The sequence below is a fragment of the Sorex fumeus genome, unplaced genomic scaffold (assembly GCF_029834395.1).
Source record: "Sorex fumeus unplaced genomic scaffold, SorFum_2.1 ptg000020l, whole genome shotgun sequence".
Lineage (NCBI taxonomy): Eukaryota > Metazoa > Chordata > Mammalia > Eulipotyphla > Soricidae > Sorex > Sorex fumeus.
This window is the reverse complement of record NW_026606077.1, coordinates 14,671,089-14,695,273: the sequence shown is the minus strand read 5'-3', so window position 1 is coordinate 14,695,273 and position 24,185 is coordinate 14,671,089. Positions and strand designations below refer to the sequence as shown.

The 24,185-nt window shown below is 56.0% G+C and overlaps 1 protein-coding gene across 1 annotated transcript; it reads left to right on the top strand.

Annotated features, from left to right (window-relative positions):
- The first annotated feature begins 6,405 nt into the window (after positions 1-6,405).
- On the top strand, positions 6,406-23,690 carry NPC1L1 (NPC1 like intracellular cholesterol transporter 1). Its single transcript, XM_056113436.1, has 19 exons — positions 6,406-6,504; positions 7,198-8,711; positions 12,299-12,399; positions 13,355-13,527; positions 13,970-14,098; positions 14,465-14,647; positions 15,049-15,163; positions 15,238-15,365; positions 15,737-15,874; positions 16,039-16,128; positions 18,080-18,270; positions 18,358-18,497; positions 18,835-18,961; positions 19,066-19,121; positions 20,944-21,094; positions 21,240-21,471; positions 21,598-21,711; positions 21,785-21,947; positions 22,859-23,690. The coding sequence occupies exons 1-19, from the start codon at positions 6,451-6,453 to the stop codon at positions 23,074-23,076; spliced, it is 4,017 nt and encodes a 1,338-aa protein (XP_055969411.1). The 5' UTR covers positions 6,406-6,450; the 3' UTR covers positions 23,077-23,690.
- The last annotated feature ends 495 nt before the right edge of the window (positions 23,691-24,185 follow it).

Below are 24,185 nucleotides of genomic sequence, written 5' to 3'. Positions count from 1 at the left end.
CTCAGTGGGAAACAGTATAGATGCAATTCTAAAATTCATATGGAGTCCCGAGGGACCCCAAACAGCCAAAACCATCTTGACAGAGACGAATACTGAAAGACTCACACTCCTAGGAAGGATCACAAAGCTGCTGTGATCAGAACAGTGTTGCGCTAGCATGAGTACACACAGGCTCGTGGACCAATGGACATGTTAGAGGCCAGAAATGACCCCAGATACCCTCAGTGTCAAAGGGCTTTTTATTGTTGCTGTTTGTTGGTCTAGGGCCACATCCGGTGGTGCTCAGGACTTACTCCTGGCTCTGGGCTCAGGGATCACATCTGGTGGGCTTGGGGGTCCTATGGGGTAGCCAGGGATTGAACCCATGTTGGCTGTGTGCAACACACACACTCTACCTGCTAAACTATCTCTCCAGCCCACGTGTCAAATGACTTTTCAAGAGTGACTCTTTGGTCTTGGCGAACCACGTGAGGTATTGGGCATCAAATCCAAGTCAGTTGCATGCGAGACAAGTGCTCTATTCACTCTACCCAAATGCACTGCACTCTATCTCCACAAATAACATGATTCAAAAGCTTGCATTGCATGTGGCTGACCAGGTTTGGCCCTGGTATCCCCTGTGGTCCCTGAGTATGCCAGAAGTAATTCCTGAGGTGTAGAGCCCCAGGAATAAACCCTGAGCACATCCAGGTGTGTCCCAAAGAGAAAAAAAAAGTTAAACTTCATTAATCATTAGGGAAATACATGTAAAAACTACAGGCTGGAGCGATAGCACAGCAGTAGGGCATTTGCCTTGCACGCAGCCAACATGGCCGACCCGAGTTCAATTCCTCTGCCCCTCTCGGAGAGCCTGGCAAGCTACCGAGAGTATCTCGCACGGCAAAGCCTGGCAGGCTACCCGTGACATATTCGATATGCCAAACACAGTAACAATTGTCACAATGAAGACATTACTGTGCCTGCTCAAGCAACTCGATGAACCACGAGAGGACAGTGAATGTAAAAACTATAATGAGATCCACGATTAAAAAGCCCAGAAATAAAACCCTAAAACTAAAAACTAAAATGACAAAAGTGGGGCTGAAGTGATAGTACAGTGGGTAGGGCATTTGCCTTGCATGTGACCGACCTGGGTTTGATTCCTGGCACCCCATAGGGTCCCCCAAGCACCGCCAGGAGTGATTCCTGGGTGCTGAATCAGAAGTATTCCCTGAGCATCACCGGGTGTGACCCAAGGAACAGCAACAGCAACAAATTAAAAAATTAAAAAAAACCCCCTAAAATGACAAAAGTTCACTTACATGAGAGTAGAGTAGACAAATTCACAGATGCAGAAAGTAGAAGGGCAGTTTTTTTGGGGGGGGAAGGAGGTCAACTGTCTAAAGGGCAGAGAGAGATGGAAACACGGTTCAGCGAGCTGAGAGGATGCTTTGCATGCAGGAGTCTGGACTTGAGCCCTCTCCTTATATGAGCCCCTGAGCACCAAGCTGGGTTTAGTCCTGAGCAGCACTGGGATGGACCCCAGGCCAAAGGGTTAGTTTCCCAGATGGTAAGTTGTAGCAGGCGGTACAATACTATTAATGGATTTAATATCATGGAACTTAAGATGCTCAAGATGGTAACTTCTCTTTTGTGGGTATTGTCATACACAAAAGGCGTTCATGAAGAGTTGTGGTTAGGGCTGGAGCAATAGCACAGTGGTTAGGGTATTTGCCTTGCACTTGGCCGACCCAGGTTGGATCCCCAGCCTCCCATAAGGTTCCCTGAGCACCAGCAGGAGTAATTCCTGAGCGCAGAGCCAGGAGTAACCTCTGAGCATTGCTGAGAGTGACCCTAAAAGGCAAAAAAAAATAGTTATGGTCATCAGCGATCGACTGGTTCAGCACCTCCATGATTGTGCGAGGAACACCAAGAGAGAGATAGCCACAAAAAAACTCCTGTCTTCGAAAACTCTTGAGCTTATTTGCCAACGTGGTTTGGCGCATGCCTCAGGCAACCGCAAGCGAATGTCCGAGCTCGCAAAGCAGTGCAGGGATGCGATCAAGGAAGACTTCAAAGAGAGAAGAGCAGAAGTGCTGGTAGATGCGGCAGAAGCCGGGAAAAGTACTCGTAACGCCCGCCTGTCCTTCGCCAACTACAAGACCAAGATGACTGCCCTTCGGTGTCCTAATGGATCTATCACATCCTCCAGAATAGCAATGGAGAAGATTATCATGACTTCTACTCAAATCTCTTCAATAGCCATGTCCACTTGCCGACATACCAAATTCCACAGGATGGATATGTCGTTCCTAATGTTCTCCCTTCCAAAATCTGACACGCCATTTTGTCAGTAAAGAAACGAACAGCACCCGGCCCAGACAAGGTCAGACCTGAACACCTGAAGAACCTGCCGTCAGTACTCATTAATACACTGGCTCGGCTCTTCACACACTACCTGTCTGAATGCAAGGTTCCGTCCCAATGGAAAACCAGCAGGACTGTACTACTGTCCAAGAAGGGAGACATCCATGACATTGGCAACTATCGCCCGATCTGCCTATCGTCTGTCATCTACAAGTTGTTCACTCGAATTATCCTAAACAGGATTGGCAGAACACTAGATGAAGGACAACCATGTGAGCAAGCCGGGTTCCACAAAGGATTCAGCACCATCGACCATATCCACACGATAACCAAGCTCATTGAGGTTTCTCGGGAGTTCAAGATGCCGCTCTGTTTAACGTTCATTGATTTAAACAAGGCCTTTGATTCTATTGAGACGGAAGCGGTCATTGAAGCCCTAGCCAATCAGGGCATTCAAGCTCAATACATCAAGATCCTCCGTGAGCTGTATTATGGATTCACTACTAGGATCTCACCATTCTACAAAGAAGTAATCATTGATGTCAAGAGAGGGGTTCGGCAGGGTGATACCATTTCACCGAAACTCTTCAGTGCCACCCTTGAGAACATCATGCGACGACTGAAATGGGAAGGAATGGGAGTGAAGATAGATGGTCGGCAACTACACCACCTCTGCTTTGCTGATGACATTGTTTTAATAACACCAAACATCAGCCAAGCGGCACAAGTGCTGGCCGACTTCGACCGTGAGTGTGGAAAGGTAGGACTACAGCTGAATCTTTCGAAGACAATGTTTATGAGAAACAGCCTCGTTCCTGACGCCCCATTCACTCTCAACGGAACGACCATCTCCGAATGCAACAGCTATGTGTACCTAGGTCGAGAAGTCAACATGACAAATGACCTGGCACCCGAGCTGCGCAGGAGGAAGAGAGCGGCTTGGAACGCCTTCAAGAGCGTTGAAGAAATAGCTAAGAGGACGAAGAACCTCCAGCTCCGGGCACATCTCTTTGATTCCACTGTTCTTCCTGCATTAACATACGCCTCAGAGACCTGGGCCCTATGCAAACAGGATGAGAACACTATTGGGGTCTCCCAAAGAGGAATTGAAAGAGCTATGCTTGGAATATCACGTTTCACTCAAATGAGAGAAAGAATCCGGAGTTCCGACATCCGTCGACGATCAAGAATCAGGGACACTGTCTCGTTTGCCAAGGTGTCAAAAATCAGATGGACTGGTCACATAATGAGATTTAGAGATGACCGCTGGACTAGAGCTGTTACCGACTGGATACCACGGGATGTCAAAAGACCGCGTGGCCACCCACCTACCAGATGGTCAGACTTCTTCATCAAGATCATGAACGATTGGTTTGAGGCTCTTTGTGTTCCTAGAGCGAACAGACGCCATTGGGCTACACTAGCACGCGACAGGGACAAATGGAGACGTTACTGGCGCCCGCTTGAGCAAATCGACGATTAACGGGAAGTCAAGTGATCAAGTGATGGTCATCAGCAGTGTGGGTAGAGGAAAGGAAGAAAAAAGGATTGTTTTGTTTTTGGTCTGCTTCCAGCAATAGTCAGGGGTGACTTCTGGCTTTGTGCTCAGGAATTACTCCTGGAAGTGCTCAGGGGAACTTACAAGAGGCCGGGGATCAAACCTGAGTCAGCTGTGTTCAAGGCAAGTGCCCTACCCACTGTCCTTTCACTTCATCCCAAATAAAGGATTTTTAAGGAAGAGAAACTATTATGTAAGATATAATGGTAGGACTGGAGAGAGGTCAAAGGGCTCTGCATATGCTTAGCATATAGGAGTCCTGGGCTCAATCCTGGCATCCCTGAGTACTGCCAGGAGCGACCTCTGGGCACTGATCTGGAAGCAGTCCTGGCACTGCTGGGAGTGGCCCCAAAACAAACAAACAGTGGTAGATGTATGTCACTCCACGTCTGTCAGTGTCCTTAGAATACCCACCTGCAGACTTTAGTTAATGGTGTGTCCATCATCAGTAGCCATAAATGTGGCACCAGAAACAATGCCAGATATTAAGAGGATGGGGCACTTGAGAGGGGTAGTGAAGGGCATATGGTATGGAACCCTTGTTTTTTTTTTCTTTTTGGGTCCTACCTGGCAATGCACAGGGGTTACTCCTGGCTCTGCACTCAGGAATTACTCTTGGTGGTAGCTCAGGGGACCATATGGGATGCTGGAAATCGAACCCGGGCAAACATCCTATCCGCTGTGCTATCGCTCCAGCTCCGGAACCCTTGTTTTTGCATAACAGAAGGCTCTCCACAAAGTAAAGTCCACTAGAAAACAGAAACCCACCTTGGCTTGGCCTGAGGCCGAAGGAAGTCCTGCAGCCCCTCACGTGTCCAGGTGTACCTGCAGGCTGTGTCCAAGGCTGTGTCCTGCCCCTGGAGCAACCCAAACCCGCAAGCCAATTCTCCCTCCCGTCTCCTCCCAGGCTCCTGCCCTCCCTGACCGGCCTCACTCTGTTCTCTCTCACTAACTAACGGAGACCCAGAAACAAATCACTCTCCTCCAGGCCTGCCATGTCCGAGCACCTGTAGGGAAGGCCAGCCACAGAGACCTGTGGGTGTTGCAGCGTCGGGAGAATTTCAGCTTTGGGGAAATCATTGTGTGTCTACCTGAGTCTTGAGCCAGACACCAGAAGCGAGAATCTGATCATTGCTACGTGAAAGAGGAGGTGCGGGTGAGCTGTGTGTGTCACGTTTCCTTCATCACTTGGGTCTTGGTTTGAGGAACTAAATGCAAAACTCAGAAAATACATGCAGGCACAAAAAGGTTCTGCAGAAGCGCAGGAGCAGTTGCCTCTACTCATGGGACGGGAGAAAGGACACGGGACTATGTGCCACGGGGCGCCCTGACTCGGCTGGGGCACACGCCGAGGGACTTCTCACCTTGGTCGGGGGTGTCCCAAGTAGCACTGCCCCTGTCACCCACAGGAGCCGGGGGGTGCCGGGTGGGACAGCCCCCGAGGCAGGTCACCCAGTCCTCTGGGCTTTCCCAGTTCCCCGCTCTCACCCTCCATGTGGGCCCCTGTCAGGGACAGGGGCGGGCTGTGCTCTGCCTCCTGCCCTATGGGCCTTCCCTGGGTCAAAGTGGAGTGAGTGGGACAGCTTTCCTGGTCAGAGGAGCCTGAGCTCGGTGTCCCCCACCCCTACTACCCTTGGCGGCCCATCTCCACCCCACCTCTGGGGCAGGGGACAGAGTCACCCCACGCAGGTGCGTCTGGGCCTCATCCAGCTCCTCTCCACCCAGGTCTGACTCAGGACTTTGGGGTCAGCCAGGGCCTGTTCCTGTGTCTCCCCATGACGTTCTGCCCCTCACCCCATCTCTGTCTCCTCTGCTCTCATGGGTGTCTCCCTCTGAGTCATGAAACTCAAATCTGGGGAGATAGCAGCTTCCTCCCCGCAGACGCCTCGCCGGCGGCCACCTGAATCCCACAGCCTGGCAACAGGCCACCTGATGACAGGGAACCCTGGAGGCGGGAGGAGGATCTGATCTGTGCCCAGGGCAGCGTGGGGCCAGGCCTGGGGGCTCGGCGTGAGGAGACTGGGCTGTGTGCGAGCTTGGACACCATCAGTGGTCTCGGTCCACTGCCAGGCGTGGCGGGGCACCTGCTGTCACCACGTCACTCCACCCCATGGTCCCTGCTTATCAGGCTGTTAATATTAATTAACAACAGTTGCTAAGGATGACAGTGCAAAGGTGTGCCTGAGCCAGCACTGGCCTCGGCCCTGGAGGGGGCTGGGGATATTGGGAGTCTGAGGGTGGTCTGGGGCTGGGAGGCAGAGGGGTGTGGAGGGCAAGGAGTTCCGGGGGTGGGAGCAGGGGCATCAGCGGCTCCCCTGGGAGCCCTGTCCACAGTGGGAGGTCCGGGTGGGAGGGAGTTGGTGGATCATTAACCACCGGGGCCGGTGAGGGCACACGGTGAAGCCCGATTGGCCCAGAGCAGTCAGGCCAGGCCGGTGTGGCCAGGAGGCTGCCTTATTGTCCTCTGCTCCCTGGAGCCAGCCCTTGGCTGTCCCTGGCTGTCCCCAGGGCTGGTACCTCTTCCTCTAACACTTCCTGCCGCTGACATGAGGGGGGCTGGCCTGAGGGTCTGGCTGCTCTGGGCCCTGCTCCCGAGCTCGGTGAGTCTGTGCCTGGGGCCGGCAGGGCCATGGCCCCCGGTGGCCCCCATGTGGACACCCGGATCCCTCCCAGGGGCCCCGGGACAACCCTGTCCTGGTCCCAAGGCTGCTCGGGGGCAGCAAGGGAGAGTCTGGGCCAACGGGAGCAAGTCTGGGCAGGTTGGCTGTTGGGGAGAGGGCCGGCCTGTCAGACCTTCCAGGCCATGGGGTAGGCTGAACATGGGGAGGGGGATCGGCGGGCCCCGCACCTGACCCCCCTGCAGCATGTGCTGTGGACGGGGAGCGAGGGTTCAAGGGTGCTGCCCGTGGCGCCGGGGGCTGAGGCTGGAGCACCTCCATGGGACTGCCTGGGGCTGGGCAGAGGCGCTGTCCATGGGAGCAGGGGGACAGCTGAGTGAGGCCCGGGGCTCCGGGCTCAGGACAAGAAGCAGCACGGCCACCTATGGCACTGTGGCCCCTCAGGGTCGGCCCCCTGACCCCGTGTCCCCAGCTCTCCCCTCACTCTCAGTGTGACCTTGTCACCTGCGGTGTCTCTTCCACTGGGCAGTGACCCTGTCACCTCAGGACGAAGGTCTCTTGCCATGCTGACTACGAAGGTCCCCGTGTTTTCCCGGGGCCCCCAGTGTCCTCTGTCATGGCTCGCCCCCGTGGCTTGGGCAGAGCTGACCCTGTGGGGCGCCTGTCTCTCCACAGGCCCTGGGACAGCCCTACACGCCCCTCCACGAGGCCGGCCGCTGCGCCTTCTATGATGAGTGTGGGAAGAACCCGGAGCTGACCGGGAGCATCGCCGGCTTCTTGGCCGACGTGTCCTGCCTGAACAACACGCCGGCCGTCCAGGCCACCGGGGAGCACCTGACCCTGCTGAGGCGTTTGTGCCCCAGCCTGTATCGGGGACCCGACGCCACCTTCACCTGCTGCTCCGCCAAGCAGCTGCTGGCCCTGGACAGGAGCCTGAGCATGTCCAAGGGGCTGCTCACCCGCTGCCCGGCCTGCGCTGAAAACTTTGCGAACCTGCACTGCCACAACACCTGCAGCCCTAACCAGAGCCTCTTCATCAACGTGACCCGGGTGGTGGACAAGGGCCCTGGCCAGCTTCCGGCCGTGGTGGCCTACGAGGCCTTCTACCAGCGCCGCTTTGCCGAGGACACCTATGACTCCTGCAGCCGCGTCCGCATCCCCGCCGCTGCCGACCTGGCCGTGGGAACCATGTGCGGTGTGTACGGCGCCACCTTCTGCAACGCCCAGCGCTGGCTCAACTTCCAGGGCGACACGAGTAACGGGCTGGCGCCCCTGGAGATCAAATTCCACCTGCTGGATTCGGGGGAGAGCCCGGGGGGCGGACTGCAGCCCCTGAACGACACCATCACGCCCTGCAACCAGACACAAGGCAACAGCTCGGCCGCCTGCTCCTGCCAGGACTGCGCTGCCTCCTGCCCCGTCATCCCCACCCCCCAGGCGCTCGACGCCACCTTCCGCCTGGGTCTCATGGCGGGGGGCCCAGCGCTGGTCATCATCCTCTGCTCGGCCTTTGCTCTGCTGGCCATCTCCCTCCTGTGTCTGCAGCTGCTCCGGGGGCCACCCAAGCCCCAGGCGTCTCCACGCAAGGCAGGCGCCAGCCCCTCCAGCCACAGCCTCCTGGGGAGCTTCTTCCAGACCTGGGGCACCTTCGTGGCCTCCTGGCCCCTGACTGTCCTGGGGGTGTCCTTCACCGTGGTCGCAGTCTTGGCGGGGGGCCTGGCCTTCATGGAACTGACGACGGACCCCATAGAGCTGTGGTCGGCCCCAAACAGCCAAGCGCGGCGGGAGAAGGCGTTCCACGACCAGCATTTTGGCCCCTTTTTCAGAACCAACCAGGTGATCCTGACGGCCCCCGGGCTGCCGAGCTACCAGTACGAATCCCTGCTGCTGGGCCCCAAGAACTTCAGTGGGATCCTGAATCTCGACCTGCTCCTGGAGCTGCTGGAACTCCAGGAGAAGCTGCGGCACCTGCAGGTGTGGTCTCCGGAAGAGGGGCGCAACGTGTCCCTGCAGGACATCTGCTATGCCCCCCTCAAGCCGCACAACACCAGCCTCTCCGACTGCTGCGTCAACAGCCTCCTGCAGTACTTCCAAAGCAACAGCACAAACCTGCAGCTCACGGCCAACCAGACAGTGGCCGGGCAGACGGTGCAGGTGGACTGGAGGGACCATTTCCTCTACTGTGCCAAGTGAGTGCCGGGAAGGCACTACGGCTGCTTCTCCCGGGCCCTGGTGGGCATATCTGGCTGTGGCTCAATGCCTGCACAGCTCCTGATGCCAAAGCATGTTATTGCGTGTTATTGCATGGGACAGGCCAGTGCTCCCCGCGGGCCACTCAGCTCACACGAGCTTACTCTTTCTCTGTCCCTGGACCGGGCCAGAGCATATTTGGGGAAGTGCTCAAGCCCCTCAGGCCCAGACAGGGCTGGCTGCTCCTGCTGCCAGGCTGGTGTCCAGTCCTGAGCAGACGCAGGGCTAATGTGTCCGGGAGCCTTGGTCCAAGCGCCACCTCCAGTGTGATGCGGGCGGGCAGGTCGTGGTGAGCCTCAGTCTCAGAGTTCTGTGTCCACGGCCCACCGTCCGCTCTCTGGCACAGAGTGACGCCCCTATGGAGCTCTGGTTTGAGGAGAACTTTTGTCTGCTGGAGATGACCACAGGGATGTCAGACTAAGGAAGCTCGAAACGGCTGGGCTGGGTTCAGTGGTAGGTAGAGTATATGCCTTGTGTATGTGAGGCCCTAGGTGTGGTCTTAGCACTGCAAAGAGAGAAAGAAAAAGAAGAAAGAAAAGAAAGAAAGAAAGAAAGAAAGAACGAAAGAGAGGAAGAGAGAAAGATGAAAGAGGGGAAGAGAGAAAGAGAGAGAAAGAAAGAGAAGACATAAACAGAGAAAGCAAAGGAGAGAGGGACCAGAGAGAGAGTGCCTTACACGTGACTGATCTGGGTTCCATCCCCAGCACCCCATATGGTCCTCTGAGCCCCACCAGGAGTGATCCCTGAGTGCAGAGCCAGGAGTAAGCCCTGAGCATTGCCAGGTGTGGCTTGAAAATTAAAAAAAAAAAAAAAACAAAAAGAGAAGAGAAAGAGAGGCAGAAAGAGAAAGAGGTGACGAAATAGAAGTCTGGGGCAGTCTCTCCAGCAGTGTGCAGGGATGGGCCCAGCTGGTGTCCTCAGCCTGCCTGTGTGATCTGGACACACTGCTCAGGCCCCTCAGTGCAGAGCTGGGGTCCACTAGACCACATGCGACAGTGTCAGGTTGGGGTTGGACATACCCCAGAATCAAACTTTCTCCGTGTGCTCCAGCCCTCGGAGGCATCTCCTGATTCCCTTTGCTGTTATTTAAAAATAATAATAATCAGCCATCACTTGTGAACATAAATAGCATATTTTCATGCAAGATTATTATTGAAGAATTAGTGAGTGGTGTACATCTTTGCAAGTCTCCCTCTCTAATTTTTTTGTTTAGGCTTTTGGGTCTCACCCAGCGGGGCTCAGGGTTACTCCTGGCTCTGTGCTCGGGACTGGAATCCCAGCAGTGTAGGGAGACCTTATGATGGCACGGCCTGCAGCCTCCTGCGTGCGGCACTGCTCTCAGCCCTCCGAGAATCACTCTGGCCTCTGCACAGCTCTTTTAGCAGAGGAAGCTAAAGTCTGGCATCAGGTCCTGGGGTTGGTCTGTGATGGAAATATAAGGAGCGTTTCTGGCTTCCCAAAGTACAGTCAGAGAGGGAGGAGTGGAGCTGTCCTCCCAGACAGCTGGGGCCAGATATCTAATAACCAAATCTAATAAGTGGGGTTTTTATTTCTCTTTTTTCTTTTTGGGTTTTGGACCACACCTGAAGGTGCTCATGCTCACCCCTGGCTCTGTGCTCTGGGCTCAGGGTTCACTACTGGCTTTGCGCTCAGGGCTCACCCCGGCTTTGTGCTCAGGGCTCACTCCCGGCTCTGTGCTCAGGGCTCACTTCTGGGTGTGTGCTCAGGGCTCACTCCTGGGTCTGTGCTCAGGGCTCACTCCTGGCTGTGCTCACAGGTTATTCCCAGCTCTGTGCTCTGGGCTCACTCCTGGCTCTGTGCTCTGGGCTCACTCCTGACTCTGGGCTCCGGGCTCACTCCTGGCTCTGTGCTCAGGGCTCACCCCGGCTTTGTGCTCAGGGCTCACTCCCGGCTCTATGCTCAGGGCTCACTTCTGGGTCTGTGCTCAGGGCTCACTCCTGGCTCTGTGCTCAGGGCTCACTCCTGGCTCTGTGCTCAGGGCTCACTCCTGGCTCTGTGCTCAGGGCTCACTTCTGGGTCTGTGCTCAGGGCTCACTCCTGGCTCTGTGCTCAGGGCTCACCCCGGCTTTGTGCTCAGAGCTCACTCCCGGCTCTGTGCTCAGGGCTCACTTCTGGGTCTGTGCTCAGGGCTCACTCCTGGCTGTGCTCACAGGTTATTCCCAGCTCTGTGCTCTGGGCTCACTCCTGACTCTGTGCCTAGGGCTCACTCCTGGTTCTGTGCTCAGGGCTCACCCCGGCTTTGTGCTTAGGGCTCACTTCTGGGTCTGTGCTCAGGGCTCACCCCGGCTTTGTGCTTAGGGCTCACTTCTGGGTCTGTGCTCAGGGCTCACTCCTGGTTGTGCTCACAGGTTATTCCCGGTTCTGTGCTCAGGGCTCACTCCCGGCTCTGTGCTCAGGGCTCACCCCGGCTCTGTGCTCAGGGCTCACTCCTGGCAGGGCTCCGGGAATGATCTGGGGTTCAGGGGTAGAACTTGGGTCATCAGTGGGCAAGGTAACGCCCTGCCTGCTGTGCTTTTGCTCTGGCCCAGTCTTTTCAAAGCTTGTGTGTCCCTGAGCTATTTGCATCCTCAAAAGTAAAGGAGAGGCCAAGAGGTGAATCACGTCTTGGAGATATTAGGGTTTTGTTTTTTGCTTGTTAGTTTTGTTTTTGGGCCACATGCAGCAGTGCTCAGGGCTTCCTCATGGCTGTGTGCTCTGGGATCTCTCCTGGTGGTGCTTGGGAGGCCATGTGCAAGGCGGGAATTGAACCCAGGTTGACAGTGCGCAGAGCAAGTGACCTAGCGCTGTAGTGTTGCTCCAACACCGTGAATTATTCGATGAAAAGAGTCTTTGATCTTACCGACTTCCGAAAGGGTCTCCAGGACTCCTGGGGCCCGGTGCCTGTGAGGATCAGTGACTCACAGAGAGAGGAGGGCTCCTGGCCCCTGCCCACCCTTCGAGCTGGCGGTCAGGGAGTCCCATGTTCACAGTCACCATGCGGACTGCATTGTGGCTTCAGGCCTCAGTGGCCGTCTCAGTTTCACAGTCAGGAAGACCTAGGCTCAGAGAGGTTTGGAGAGCGGCTCTAGGTCACACAGCTGCCAGCTACCCCCGCACAGACACTCCTACAGAGCCTCTCAGAAGGGTGCCCACAGAGGGTGGAGATGTGCCAGGGCTGCATGGCTGATGAAAAGTGTAGGAAAAAGATCTGGACTCGGGGTTCTGTGGGGTTCTGGACTGGAGGAGCCGTGGGCATGAGACCCTCCCAGAGGGTCTGTCAGTGCTGGGACTCAGGGGCTTGGCTTTGCCTGAGGGGTCTGTGAGCCGCTCACACGTGCCACATCTGGACAGGTGTGATGGTGAGGACAGAGTTCATCTGAAGGTCCCCTGCACTGGCCCTGGAAGGTTCTGTGTGGAGAAGTGTGTCTGGCTGTGGGGTCAGGGGTGATACTGGGGCCTGGAGGGCTGGGGTGCCAGGACCCTGCAGTGGGATCTGGCTGGAAAAGGTGCTTCCCTCTCTCCTCAGCTCCCCACTCTCCTTCAAAGATGTCACAAAACTGGCCCTGAGCTGCATGGCGGACTACGGGGCCCCTGTCTTCCCTTTCCTTGCTGTGGGAGGTTACAAAGGTAAGTGCAGGACCGAGGGGTCAGTCAGTCAGTCAGTCAGTCAGAAAGAAACAAATGAGGGTCCAGGAACAATGCAGGAGAGCTGGGGGCAGGACGGGTGTGCCTGGGGTGATGGCAGCTGAGGGGAGTGTGTGTATGTGTATGAGTGTGTGTGTGAATGCATGTGTGAGTATGTGTGAATAAGTGAGAATGTGTGAGTGTGTGAATGTGTGTGAGTATAAATGTGTATGTGTATGAGAGTGTGTGAGTATGAAAATGTGAGGGTGTGAGTGTGTGAGTGAATGTGTGAGTGTGTGTATGTGAGTGTGAGAGTGTGTATATGTGTGAATGTGTGAGTGTGTGAATGTATGTGAGAGTGTGTGTGAGGGTGTGAGTGTGTCTGAGTGTGAGTGTATGTGAGAATGTGTGAGTGTATGAGTGTGAGTGTGTGTGTGTGAGAGTGTGTATGTGAGTGTATGTGTATGTGAGTGTATGTGTGTTAGTGTGTGTATGTGAGTGTGTATATGAGTGTGTGTGAGTGTATGTGAGACTGTGTATGTGCGTGTGTAAGTGTATGTGAGTGTGTATATGAGTGTGTGTGTGAGTGTATGTGAGTGTGCATATGTGAGTGTATGTGTGAGTGTGTGTTAGTGTGTGTGAGTGTATATGAGTGTGTATATGAGTGTGTGAGTGTGTGTGTGAGTGTATGTGAGAGTGTGTGTGAGTGTGTGTGAGAGTGTGCGTGTGTGAGTGTGTGAGTGTGTGTGCTGCAGGCCCTCCGCACCCTTCCTCCTGTCCCGTCTCTCCCTCACCTTCTCACAACCTGCTCAGAATCGCTGGTTGTGCCCCGCTGCAGTTTTGTGTTTGGGGAGAGGAAGGAGTGCTTGGTGTCAGGGGCTCCCCAGGACGCTGATGAGGAAGGTGGGGGTGGGGTGAGGGCTGTGGCTAGGGCATAGCTGACCATCTGGTGTCCCAGGGAAGGACTATTCTGAGGCAGAGGCCCTGATCATGACCTTCTCGCTCAACAATTACCCTCCCGGGGACCCGCGGCTGGCGCAGGCCAAGCTCTGGGAGGAGGGCTTCCTCAAGGAGTTGCAGGCCTTCCAGAAGCAGACGGAAGGCAGGCTCCAAGTCACCTTCATGGCAGAGGTAGGTTGGCTCTGGGCTTGGGACACTGTTGGGGGGGTTCCCCTGTTCCCCCTCTGACCTCTCCCTTCAGAGTGACCTTGAACCAGCAGACCCCCACAGAGGATGACAGTCTGGCGTGAGAGTCATTTTTTTTTTACATTTTAATTTTTTGTGGGGGGTAGTTGGGTCCACTCCTGGCAGTGCTCAGTGCTGACTCCTGACTCTGTCCACAAGGGTCACTCGTGGTGGGGCTTGGGAAGCAAATGGGGTGTCACTCGTGGTGGGGCTTGGGACCAAATGGGGTGTCAAGGATGGAACCCAGGTTGGCTTCCCAAAGGCGTTGGCCAGGCAAACGCCTTCCCCCAGGACCTCTTTCTCTGCCCCGGCCAATCCTGGGGTTTGCTGGGCTCAGGGCTGCCAGGGAGGTAGGAGCTGGGGCTCAGACGCCATCTCTGCGTCCCAGCGCTCCCTGGAGGATGAGATTAACCGTACCACAGCCGAGGACCTGCCCATCTTCGCCACCAGCTACCTCATCATCTTCCTGTACATCGCCTTGGCCCTGGGCAGTTACTCCCGGTGGAGCCGAGTGCTGGTGAGAGGAAGGGGAGGGTTGGGGTGGGGGGTGGGGGGAGCGGGTGGCAACCTCTGGAACCTTCTTAGCCAGAGTTCTTTCAAGCAGCACAAGTAGAAGCCCCAGAGTACCTTCCCGGGGCGGGGGGGGGGGGAGGGGGAGGAGGGAGTGACCTTTGGCAGTGCTGCTGCCCAAGGCCACAGGAGTCTCCACTCTGTCCCTGGCTCTCCCTGGCTGGTCTGAGCGCGAAGCTATGAGGTGTTCACATGTGGTTTGAGGAAGACCTGGGCAGTTGTTGGCCTGCCTCTGACCATTCCCTGCCACTCTCTTGGGTGGGTGTGCCCTGGCAGAGCCCAGGGCCAGCAGGCTGAGGACAGTCCATTGCAGGTGGACTCCAAGGCCACCCTGGGCCTGGGCGGTGTGGCTGTGGTGCTGGGGGCGGTCATGGCCTCCATGGGCTTCTTCTCCTACCTGGGCATCCCCTCGTCCCTGGTCATCCTGCAAGTGGTTCCGTTCCTGGTGCTGGCCGTGGGCGCCGACAACATCTTCATCTTTGTTCTCGAGTACCAGGTAAGCGGTGTGGGAGCTGCCCTCACAACCCCGTGCTCACGCCGGGGCTCTGCCTCTTCGTGTGGGGCTGCCCTCCCAGGGTTCGTCTCTGCCATGCGTGCTCCCCCGCCCGCCTCTCCGCCGCAGCGGCCCTGCAGGGCAGGGAGCAGATGAGGCAGGGCTGGTTTGACTCCTGCTGGTGAGCACTCAGGCGCAGGAGCACCGAGGCTGTCGTCACTCCCAGACAGAGTTCCTCTGGGCAGAGCACTGTTCGCGAGCGAGCTTCTGAAGCGGGGAGCTTGCTACCCATCCGCTGGGCTCTCCCAGTCGTGGGTGGTGCCTGGGTGGCTGAGGGCTGCGGGCTCCCTGCTGACTGTGAGTGCTGGAGGTGAAGCAGACGTGGACCCCTGTTGTCCTCCCAGAGGCTCCAGAGAAGACCCGGGGAGCAGCGGGAGGCCCACATCGGGCGCGTCCTGGGCAGCGTGGCCCCCAGCATGCTGCTGTGCAGCCTGTCAGAGGCTGTCTGCTTCTTCCTCGGTGAGCGGGGCCTCCTCAGGCTGTGGGCGAAGTGTCCCGTCCCTGCACCCCTGACCGGCCTGCCCTGCCTGCAGGAGCCCTGACCCCGATGCCGGCCGTGCGCACCTTTGCCCTGACCTCTGGCCTGGCTGTGTTCCTGGACTTCCTGCTGCAGATGTCGGCCTTCGTGGCCCTCTTCTCCCTGGACATCAAGAGGCAGGAGGTAGGACTGTGGGCCCCAGGGCTGGGCAGGAATGCCTGAGGCCTCCCCACTGGCCTGCACCACCCTTCAATTCTCGGGGGACGGAGTGAGGGGCATTTGAGAGCAGGTGACAAATGGCTGCACGGACATGATGTGGTCAAATAAATGAAAAGCAGGAGTTTTCTGTGATTGTGGGAAATGGGAACGTCACTGGGATGCTGGGAAGGTCACCGACTGGGACAGTAGAAAGTTTCTCGAGCTTGTCAGAGTAAGAACAAAGCCAACAGCGCCCATGGCCTGGCATCGGGGGTGTGTGCTGACACAGCCCCCCAGGAAAGTTGGAACCCCTGTGAGGAGGAGAGTCAGCTTGAGGGGATGTTTCCCTCCACCAGGCCTCCCGGCTGGACATCTGCTGCTGCATCATCTCCAAGGGGCAGCCCCCCGTCAGCCAAAGCGAGGGGCTCCTGCTCCGATTCTTCCGGAAGATCTACGCCCCTTTCCTTCTGCACAGGGTCACCAGAGGGGTGGTGGTAAGTGTGGCTGGCAGAGCAGATGGCGACCTTGCCCACCAGTGGTACCCAGCCCCCACTGCTGAGCTTGGGGAGGGGCAGCCCAAACGTGACTGACCAGCCCTGGCCGCGTCAGATCCTGATGGGGAGTCAGGGGCAGGGAAACTCACAGGGGTTCCCCGCAGGTGCTGCTGTTCACGGCCCTGTTTGCCATGAGCCTCTATTTCATGTGCCATATCTCCGTGGGTCTGGACCAGGAGCTGGCTCTGCCCAAGGTGAGCACCAGGGGTGCTGGGGTCTGCACCAAGGCCCGGGGATTCAGGGAGCAGTGGGATGCGAGAGCTTGTGGGACCCCAGGCCTGCCGTGGGACTGGAGAGGAACCAGGGGGGCTGTGGGGTCCGTGCAGGACCTGGATCGATCCTGGGTCCCCCACGTGCAAAGCCCGTACCCAGCCGGTTGCACCCTCGTCTTATTCACTTTCCAAGTGGGGGGTTTCTCGCTCCCTTTCCTTTTTCTTGCCTAATCACTCTGGCCAGCACCTCTAGGGCCGTGTGGGTATGGAGGCCTTCTGGTGCTGTTATCCGAGAGACACTCAGTCTTTCGGTCCTGAGGGCTGTTTTCTCTGGGGTTTTTATTAATGTTGTTTGTTCTGGAGGCCACACCTGAAGGTGCTCAGGGCTTGGTCCTGATGCTGCACTCAGAAATCACTGAGAAAATGGCAGTGCATGGGGGGCCATTTGGGGTTCCACGGATTGAGCCCAGGTTGGCCATGTGCAAGGCAAGGGCTCACCCCGCTGTGCTGTTGCTCTGGCCCCTTCTTAAACTTTAAGTTTAAGTTAAACTTTAAGTTCTATTTTAACATCTTGCTAGATTCCACTAGCTAGTATTTTGCTGAGAGATTCACATCAATGATGAGAAGGAATGTTGGTCTGTAGTTTCTTACAGTTTCTGTGTTTGAAATCAGGGCAGCACTGATGCTTATTGGTTGAGTTAGAAGCTGTTTCCTCTGCCTCAATTTTTTGGAGGATTTTGGAGAGTATTGGTTAATAATTCTTTGCATGTTTGGTAGAACTCACCAGTTAAACCATCAAACCAGAAATTTCATTGTTGAGTAGTTTCCTGAAAACTGATCAAACCTCCTTGCTGGTTATGGGCCCATTCAAACTTTCTGTTTTATTAATTAAGCCTCAGTAGGATTTGTTCTTAAGAAATATGTCCTTTTAATCTTTGCCATGCAATTTTTTGGTATATTCATAACACTTACAATTCTTTTTATTTCTGTAGATTTGTTGGTAATGGCCCTACTTTCGAGTCTCTTCTTTTTTATTCATAGTTAAAGTAGCTTAAAGATTTGTCAATTTTTTTTTGTAGTGCCAACTCTTGGTTTCATTGATTTTTTTGTTTTCTATAATCTTTATCTCTTATCTAATTTTAATTATTTCCCTTCTCCTGCTAGCTTTGGGTTCTGTTCTTCAATTTGTAATTCTGTAAATTATGAAGTGAGGATTGTGATTTTTGTTTGTTTATTTTGGAGTCCGCTCGAGCATTTTGGAGTCACACCCACCAGTGGTGAGGGCCTTCTCTCTCTCTCTCTCTCTCTCTCTCTCTCTCTTTCTCTTTCTTTTGGGTCACACCCGGCGATGCTCAGGGGTTACTCCTGGCTCTGCACTCAGGAATTACTCCTGGCGGTGCTTGGGGGAACCATATGGGATGCTGGGAATCGAACCTGGGTCGGCTGCATGCAAGGCAAACGCCCTACCTGCTGTGCAGTCCCCAGGGGCTTCTCTTGGCCCAGTGCTTGGGGGTCACTTCCAGCAGTGTCCAGTGGTCAAATCTGGGCCTCCTACATGCAAAGCATGTTCTCTAATCTGAGTTCGCTAACTCCAGGATCATGAATTTACTTTGTTTATTTATTTATTTTTTTGGTGGGGGCTTGGGTCACACACCTGAAGATGCTCAGGACTTCCTCCTGGCTCTCTGCTCAGGGATCACTGGTGGCGGGAATCAGGGAGCCATATGCAGTAGCAGGGATGGAACCCAGGCCTGCTGCATGCAAAGCAAATGTCCTACCTGCTCTACTACCTCTCTGGCACCTACATTGTAATCTTAAAAGTTGGAACTTAATGAATTCTGCTATCTGCTTAGACTGGAGAGCAGATGCGGGTGTGGGAGCAGGAGTGAACGTCTCAGGCTGCCCCTGGGCTCACAAACTCTTCTCCTCGTAGGATTCATACTTGCTCGACTATTTCCTCTTTCTGAACCGCTACTTTGAGGTAGGGGCGCCGGTGTACTTTGTCACCAAGGGGGGCTACAACTTCTCCAGCAAGGAGGGCATGAATGCCATCTGCTCCAGCGCCGGCTGCGACAGTTACTCCTTAACTCAGAAGATCCAGTATGCCACCGAGTTCTCTGAGATGTGAGCACCCACCCAGCCCTGCTGGGAGACCCTGGGGACCCTCTGCCCACCCACCTGGTCCCAGCTCTGACCTCCTGCCCCCCACAGGTCTTACCTGGCCATCCCAGCCTCCTCCTGGGTAGATGACTTCATCGACTGGCTCACTCCGGCGTCGATCTTTTCAACTTCCTGCTGCCGCATCTACAGCTTTGGCCCCAACAAAGACCAGTTCTGCCCCTCGACCGTCAGTGAGTTTGAGGCGGCCTCTGGGGCTCTGGTAGTTGGGAACAGGACAGGAGAGGATAGTAGAGGGTGGGGATAGTAGAGGGTGCTCTGGGCCACTGTGCCTCCTGCAGGGCCAGCCAGGGTGGACCCCGGCCTCTGAGGGCCTTGGGGCCATGCCCAGCTGTTCCCTTGCAGAGTTGTACCCACGCTGGCTCCATGCCGTGTCAAGGAGACGTTTGTGGCCTCTCTGGTGCAGGGGGGGCAGGTCTGTGGTGGCCTTTTGGTCTCTCAGCTGCCTGTGGGGAAGGGGCCTGGCAGGGTTGGAGATGAGGCCCCACCCAGCACCCATGCTCCTTGCAGCCTCCCTGAGCTGCGGGAAGAAATGCATGAATGCGGTAGACGGGCCCTTGCGGCCGTCAGCAGAGCAATTCCACAAGTACCTGCCGTGGTTCCTCAGCGACGTGCCCAACATCAAGTGCTCTAAAGGGTAGGCCTGGGGGGCCGGGGTGCACAATGGGGGTGAGTCAGGTGTACAGCGAGAGCAGGAGGGGCTGGCCAGGCTGGGGTCAGCCTCTGCTCTTCCTCTTCCAGGGGCCTGGCGGCATACAGCACCTCCGTGGACATGGACCCCGCGGGTCAGATTATAGGTGAGCAAACCTTGCTTGCGGGGCAGCACGGAGCCCTCGCGTGGCCATGAGCCTCCAGCCCTGAATCTTCTCTCATGTACTTTGGGTGTGCAGGGGTGGTCCCTGGGGTGCACAAAGGTGGGTCTGCTCCCGGACATGCTCGGCCAGCAGCTGGGGGTATCCAGGGCCACATAGTGCTAGACACTGAACAAGGGTTCACGTGGTGCTAGCCTCCATCATGGGTTTGGCTGGCCCTGGCCCCGTCCTCAAGCCTATATCTTTCACCCTCCACCGCAGCTGCCCTGTTGGTGGGCAGCAGTAAATGCCAACCTTGGGCTTCCCAGCACCCTCTCCCAGTAAGCAAACCACACCCAGGTGAATGGCTGTCCACCCAGTCAGGCAGAAACAAGTCAGTGGCTCTGTTTTCTCTACCCCTCTCTGACTCTGTCCTACAGAAATAATTGATAATAGTCAATTTAGCTATTTTAAGATTTTTTATTTAAACACCGTTGTTTACCAAACTATTCATAATACAGTGGCTTCAGGCATTCAGTGCTCCAACCCTGCACCACTGTCTCCACAGTTCCCCAACCACCCCCTGAGCCTGCCCCCTTGATAGGCATGAAATAATTTATTTTATATTACGTGTTACCACAAAATATAAAGTGGAATTATAGAAAAAGCTCAGCAAAAGAAAGTTTGTGAAAATTGTTTTCTCTCACAACGGGTTGTTAAAGTCATTGTCTGAGGGCTGGAGTGATAGCACAGCGGGTAGGGTGTTTGCCTTGCACGCGGCCGACCCGGGTTCGATTCCCAGCATCCCCTATGGTCCCCTGAGCACTGCCAGGAGTAACTCCTGAGTGTAGAGCCAGGAGTAACCCCTGTGCATCGCTGGGTGTGACCCCAAAAGCAAAAATAAATAAATAATAAATAAATAAAGTAATTGTCTGAGGGTTTGCTAAGCTGTCAGCGGCTGGCTGAGCCTTCTGTTTCATTGTTTGTGCTTCTTGAGCTTAGTGGGTATCTAAGCTACTATCCCACTGATTTCTGTGCTTTGGGTGTTGGGATTGTGGAATTTGGAACCGCCCAGGAACTCTGGGCTCTGTGCCCTGGGGTTTTCGTTAGCATCTCTGCGTAGCTTGGTTCTGAGGCAGCAAAGCTGGCCCATTTGTGGTGGCAGCTGTGGGCTGTGGTTGTGGCTTCTGGCACTTTGGCAGGGCAAGGACTTGGCCGCCCCTCTTCTGAGAGCACTGCAGTCTTCAGCCTGTGAGTTTCAGCGACTTGGCTGCATCTCTTCTGAGATTAGTCACGAAGCTGTGAAGCTGGGCTGTTTACAGGCAGCAGCTGTGGGGATCAACTTAGCTATTTTTGTAAAATCTAAAGCCTAGTTTTTTTGGAGAGGTTTTAAGTGTTCTTTTTTCTTTTGGGCTACACCTAGTGGTGCTCAGGGCTTACTCTTGGCTCTGAGCTCAGGAATCACGCCTGGCAGGGTTTAGGGACAATCTGGGGCTCAAACGTATGGATACACGCATGGCAAGCACCCTGCCCACTGTCCCATCTCCCAGGCCCTGACCTGAACCCCGGGCCTGGCCCACGCAAGGCGTAGTCTGAGCCAGGAGCTGCTCCCTCACCCCCCACCCCCAGCAGGTTCTGACACCCCTTGGGGCGCCTCGGCAGGTGCACAGGGTGAGCTCCCGTGCTCTGTCCGTCAGTGGGGCCAGGCCTCGTCTCTCAGAAGCCACAGGCTGGTGCGGAGCCTGTGTGCAGCTGGCCGCTGTCCCCGCAGCAGCGGGAGAACCCAGGGTGGGCTCTGACTACTCTCCTCTCTGCGCACGGCGGCCAGCCTCAAGGTTCATGGCCTACCACACGCCTCTGAAGAACTCGCAGGACTACACGGAGGCCCTGCGGGCATCCCGGGCGCTGGCTGCTAACATCACCGCAGAGCTGCGGAAGGTGCCGGGGACCGACCCCACCTTCGAGGTGTTTCCTTACACGTGAGGCTCTGGGCTGGGCATGGGGAGGGGCAGGAGACCACGCCACTGACCCTCTGCCAGGAGGCTCCCTGTATCCGCTGGCCCTCTCTGCTGCCCCGCATGGCCGCGGGCAGGATGGCATCTCAGGCCGCCTGTGTGTCCACAGGATCACCAATGTGTTTTACGAGCAGTATCTGACCATCGTCCCCGAGGGCCTCTTCATGCTGACCATGTGCCTGCTGCCCACCTTCGTCGTCTGCTACCTCCTGTTGGGCATGGACCTCCGCTCTGGCCTCCTCAACCTCTTCACCATCATCATGATCCTGGTGGACACTGTGGGCTTCATGACCCTGTGGGACATCTCCTACAACGCCGTGTCTCTCATCAACCTGGTCACGGTGAGCAGGCCCCGCCACGGAGACACCCCTGTTGCCCCCCGAGAGTTGGAGTGAGGCTGCGGGGGGAGGCCCTGCCCACACCCCACGCGGGGCTCGGCTGTGGCCAGTGACCCTCTCTGCCCGCAGGCGGTGGGCATCTCCGTGGAGTTCGTGTCCCACATCACCCGTGCCTTTGCTGTCAGCACAAAGTCAAGCCGCCTGGAGAGGGCCCGGGAGGCCACAGTCTCCATGGGCAGTGCGGTGAGTGGGGGCCCCCTGCTCTGGGCCTGGTGGGCTGCCCCGTGCCCCTCACACACCTGACTCTCGCCCCCAGGTATTTGCTGGAGTGGCCATGACCAACCTACCAGGCATCCTGGTCCTGGGCCTGGCCAAGGCGCAGCTCATCCAGATCTTCTTCTTCCGTCTCAACCTCCTCATCACTCTGCTCGGCTTGCTGCATGGCCTGGTCTTCCTGCCAGTCATCCTGAGCTACGTGGGTGCGTGCCAGTCTCCTGTGGTCCTTCTGAGTTCTGAGGGACCATGGGTGCAGGCAGGATGTGGAAGCCCTGGCAGTCTGCCCACCCGCACGGCCATGGCTGACACTACCCGCATACGCTGCCTCCTGGCTAGGCACCACCATTATTCATTGACCACGTGGCAGCCATGTTTGGTCAGCAGCTGTGTGTCTCAAAAACTGTTTCCATGGCCAGGTGCTGTGGCTAGTCAAGACTGGGTTTCAGCAAGAAATTCATGAGCAATGACCAAAAAAAATTATAATAATAATAATGTCAGGGCTGGAGCAATAGTACAGTGTGTAGAGCACTTGCAACCGACCTGGGTTCGATCCCTGGCATCCCATGTAGTCCTCTGGCACCACCAGGAGTAATTCCTGAGTGCAGAGCCAGGAGTAACCCCTGAGCATCACCGGGTGTGACCCCAAAAGTCACACACACACAAAAAGAAAAAGTGTCACAGAATGGTCTTGCCCTTCCTGGGAAGCATTTTGGTGCTTTGTTTTTATCACTGTGTGTGTGTGTGTGTGTGTGTGTGTGTGTGTGTGTGTTGCTCTGAACTCAGAAATTCCTGGCTCCAAACTCAGGAATTTCTCCTGGGGGAGCTCGGGACCCTTTGGGATGCCGGAGGTCGAACCCCATTCAAGTGTGTGCCGGGCAAGCGCCCTCCTCATGGAACTCCCTCTCAGGCCTCATTGGTTTTGTGTATAGCATGCTTGCTCTGGGTGGTGGGCAGGGGGGACATGGGCGTCAGGAGAGGCAGCACTGGGAAAACATGGGCAGGAGCATGAGGCCCCACAGCCCCAGTCTGCCCAGAGTCTGTGGGCATCTGTGCGGGCTGCACTGTCCAGTCTGAGACTCCCCTGACGGTGTCCCCTGTACCTGTCCTTCTGCAGGGCCGGACGTCAACCCTGCCCTGGTGCTTCAGCAGCAGGCTGAGGGGGTGACCGCCTCCACTTCCACAGCCCCTTGTTCCAAGCACCCGTACCCACGGGGCAGCAGCCCGTCTCCTGAGACCACAGTCTATGAGAACGTCTACAACAACATTGGCTTTGAGCCTGGAGCCGACCCGGCCTTGGCACATGAGCAGCAGGGAGATGTGAAGCGGTGGTGACGGTGCAGGCTCACTGGCTCGAACTGAGGGCCCTGTGGGGCCATAGGACACAGAACCCCCCTTAGGACACAGGAGAGGCCCCGGTGGACACTCTGCCCGCACTGCTGGCCCCTGGTCGAGGTGGTCTAGTCTGGTGAGGAGGGCCCGAGTCTGGCCTGCGGCACCACACACTCCTCTCCTGTGCTGAGAGCTCTGGACTCAGCATCTCTGCACCGATCCACGCTCCTGCATCCTGACGCAAAGCCCCACTCTGATGTGTCTTTAATTTGCTTCAGTATTCTGAGAACCTGCGTATTCTGTGGCGGGACTGCAGTATGCAGGTGGCTGAGGAGAGGTCCTGGTGGCCGCCGGTGAAGCCAGACTCATGCCGGTGACTCCTGGGAAGGCAGGACCAAGGGGAATGTTCTGGAAAGCCTGCTGTTATGGCTGGGCGCCATGCTGCTGTTCATGCTATTCCTGGCTGTGTGCCAGGCCCTGTGGACATGCTGGCCTGCCTGCCATCTCTGTCCAAAGCTGCCACACAGGCCAAGCCTCGTCCCCCTCGCCCAACGCTCTGTGGAGAAGTTGCAGAGAAGAGAAAGTGCTTTGCTCAGTGCTGTGCACCCAGTGCTTAATAAATGTCTACAAAAGAGCAATGATGTCGTCCATGCCGCAGGTCCCATCTGGGTAGCCTCTCGGTTTAAGATTTTTAGTTTGTGTGTTTTTTCTTTGCCACATCTGGTGATGCTCAGAGGTTTCTCCTGGCTCCACACTCAGGAATTACTCCTGACGGTGCTTGGGAACATAGAGGCTGCTGTGGGTCAAACAATGGCTGGCTGAGGCACAAAGCAGATGTACTGGTGTACATCTGCTTTACTGTCACTCCAGCCCCAAGGATTTTGTTTTTAGTTTGGCGGCTACCCTTGGCAGTGCTTGAGGCTCCTGGCTCTGTGCTTAGGGGATCACTCCTGGCGGGGCTCAGGGACCTTGCAGAGCTGATCAAAGCTGGGCCTTTCGCACTCAACGCATGTGCTCAGTCTGATGATCTCTCCCTAGTCCCTGAGTTTAAGAGATTTTTTGTAAATTACATAACTAACACACAGAAGAGTTCATTATGAAAATATTAGCTT

Coding starts and splice junctions, on each gene's coding strand:
- NPC1L1 (XM_056113436.1), top strand. CDS start 6,451: ATGAGGGGGGCTGGCCTGAGGGTCTGGCTGCTCTGGGCCCTGCTCCCG. Junction 15,164..15,237: donor GGCTGTCTGCTTCTTCCTCG/GTGAGCGGGGCC, acceptor CCCTGCCTGCAG/GAGCCCTGACCCCGATGCCG. Junction 15,366..15,736: donor TGGACATCAAGAGGCAGGAG/GTAGGACTGTGG, acceptor TCCCTCCACCAG/GCCTCCCGGCTGGACATCTG.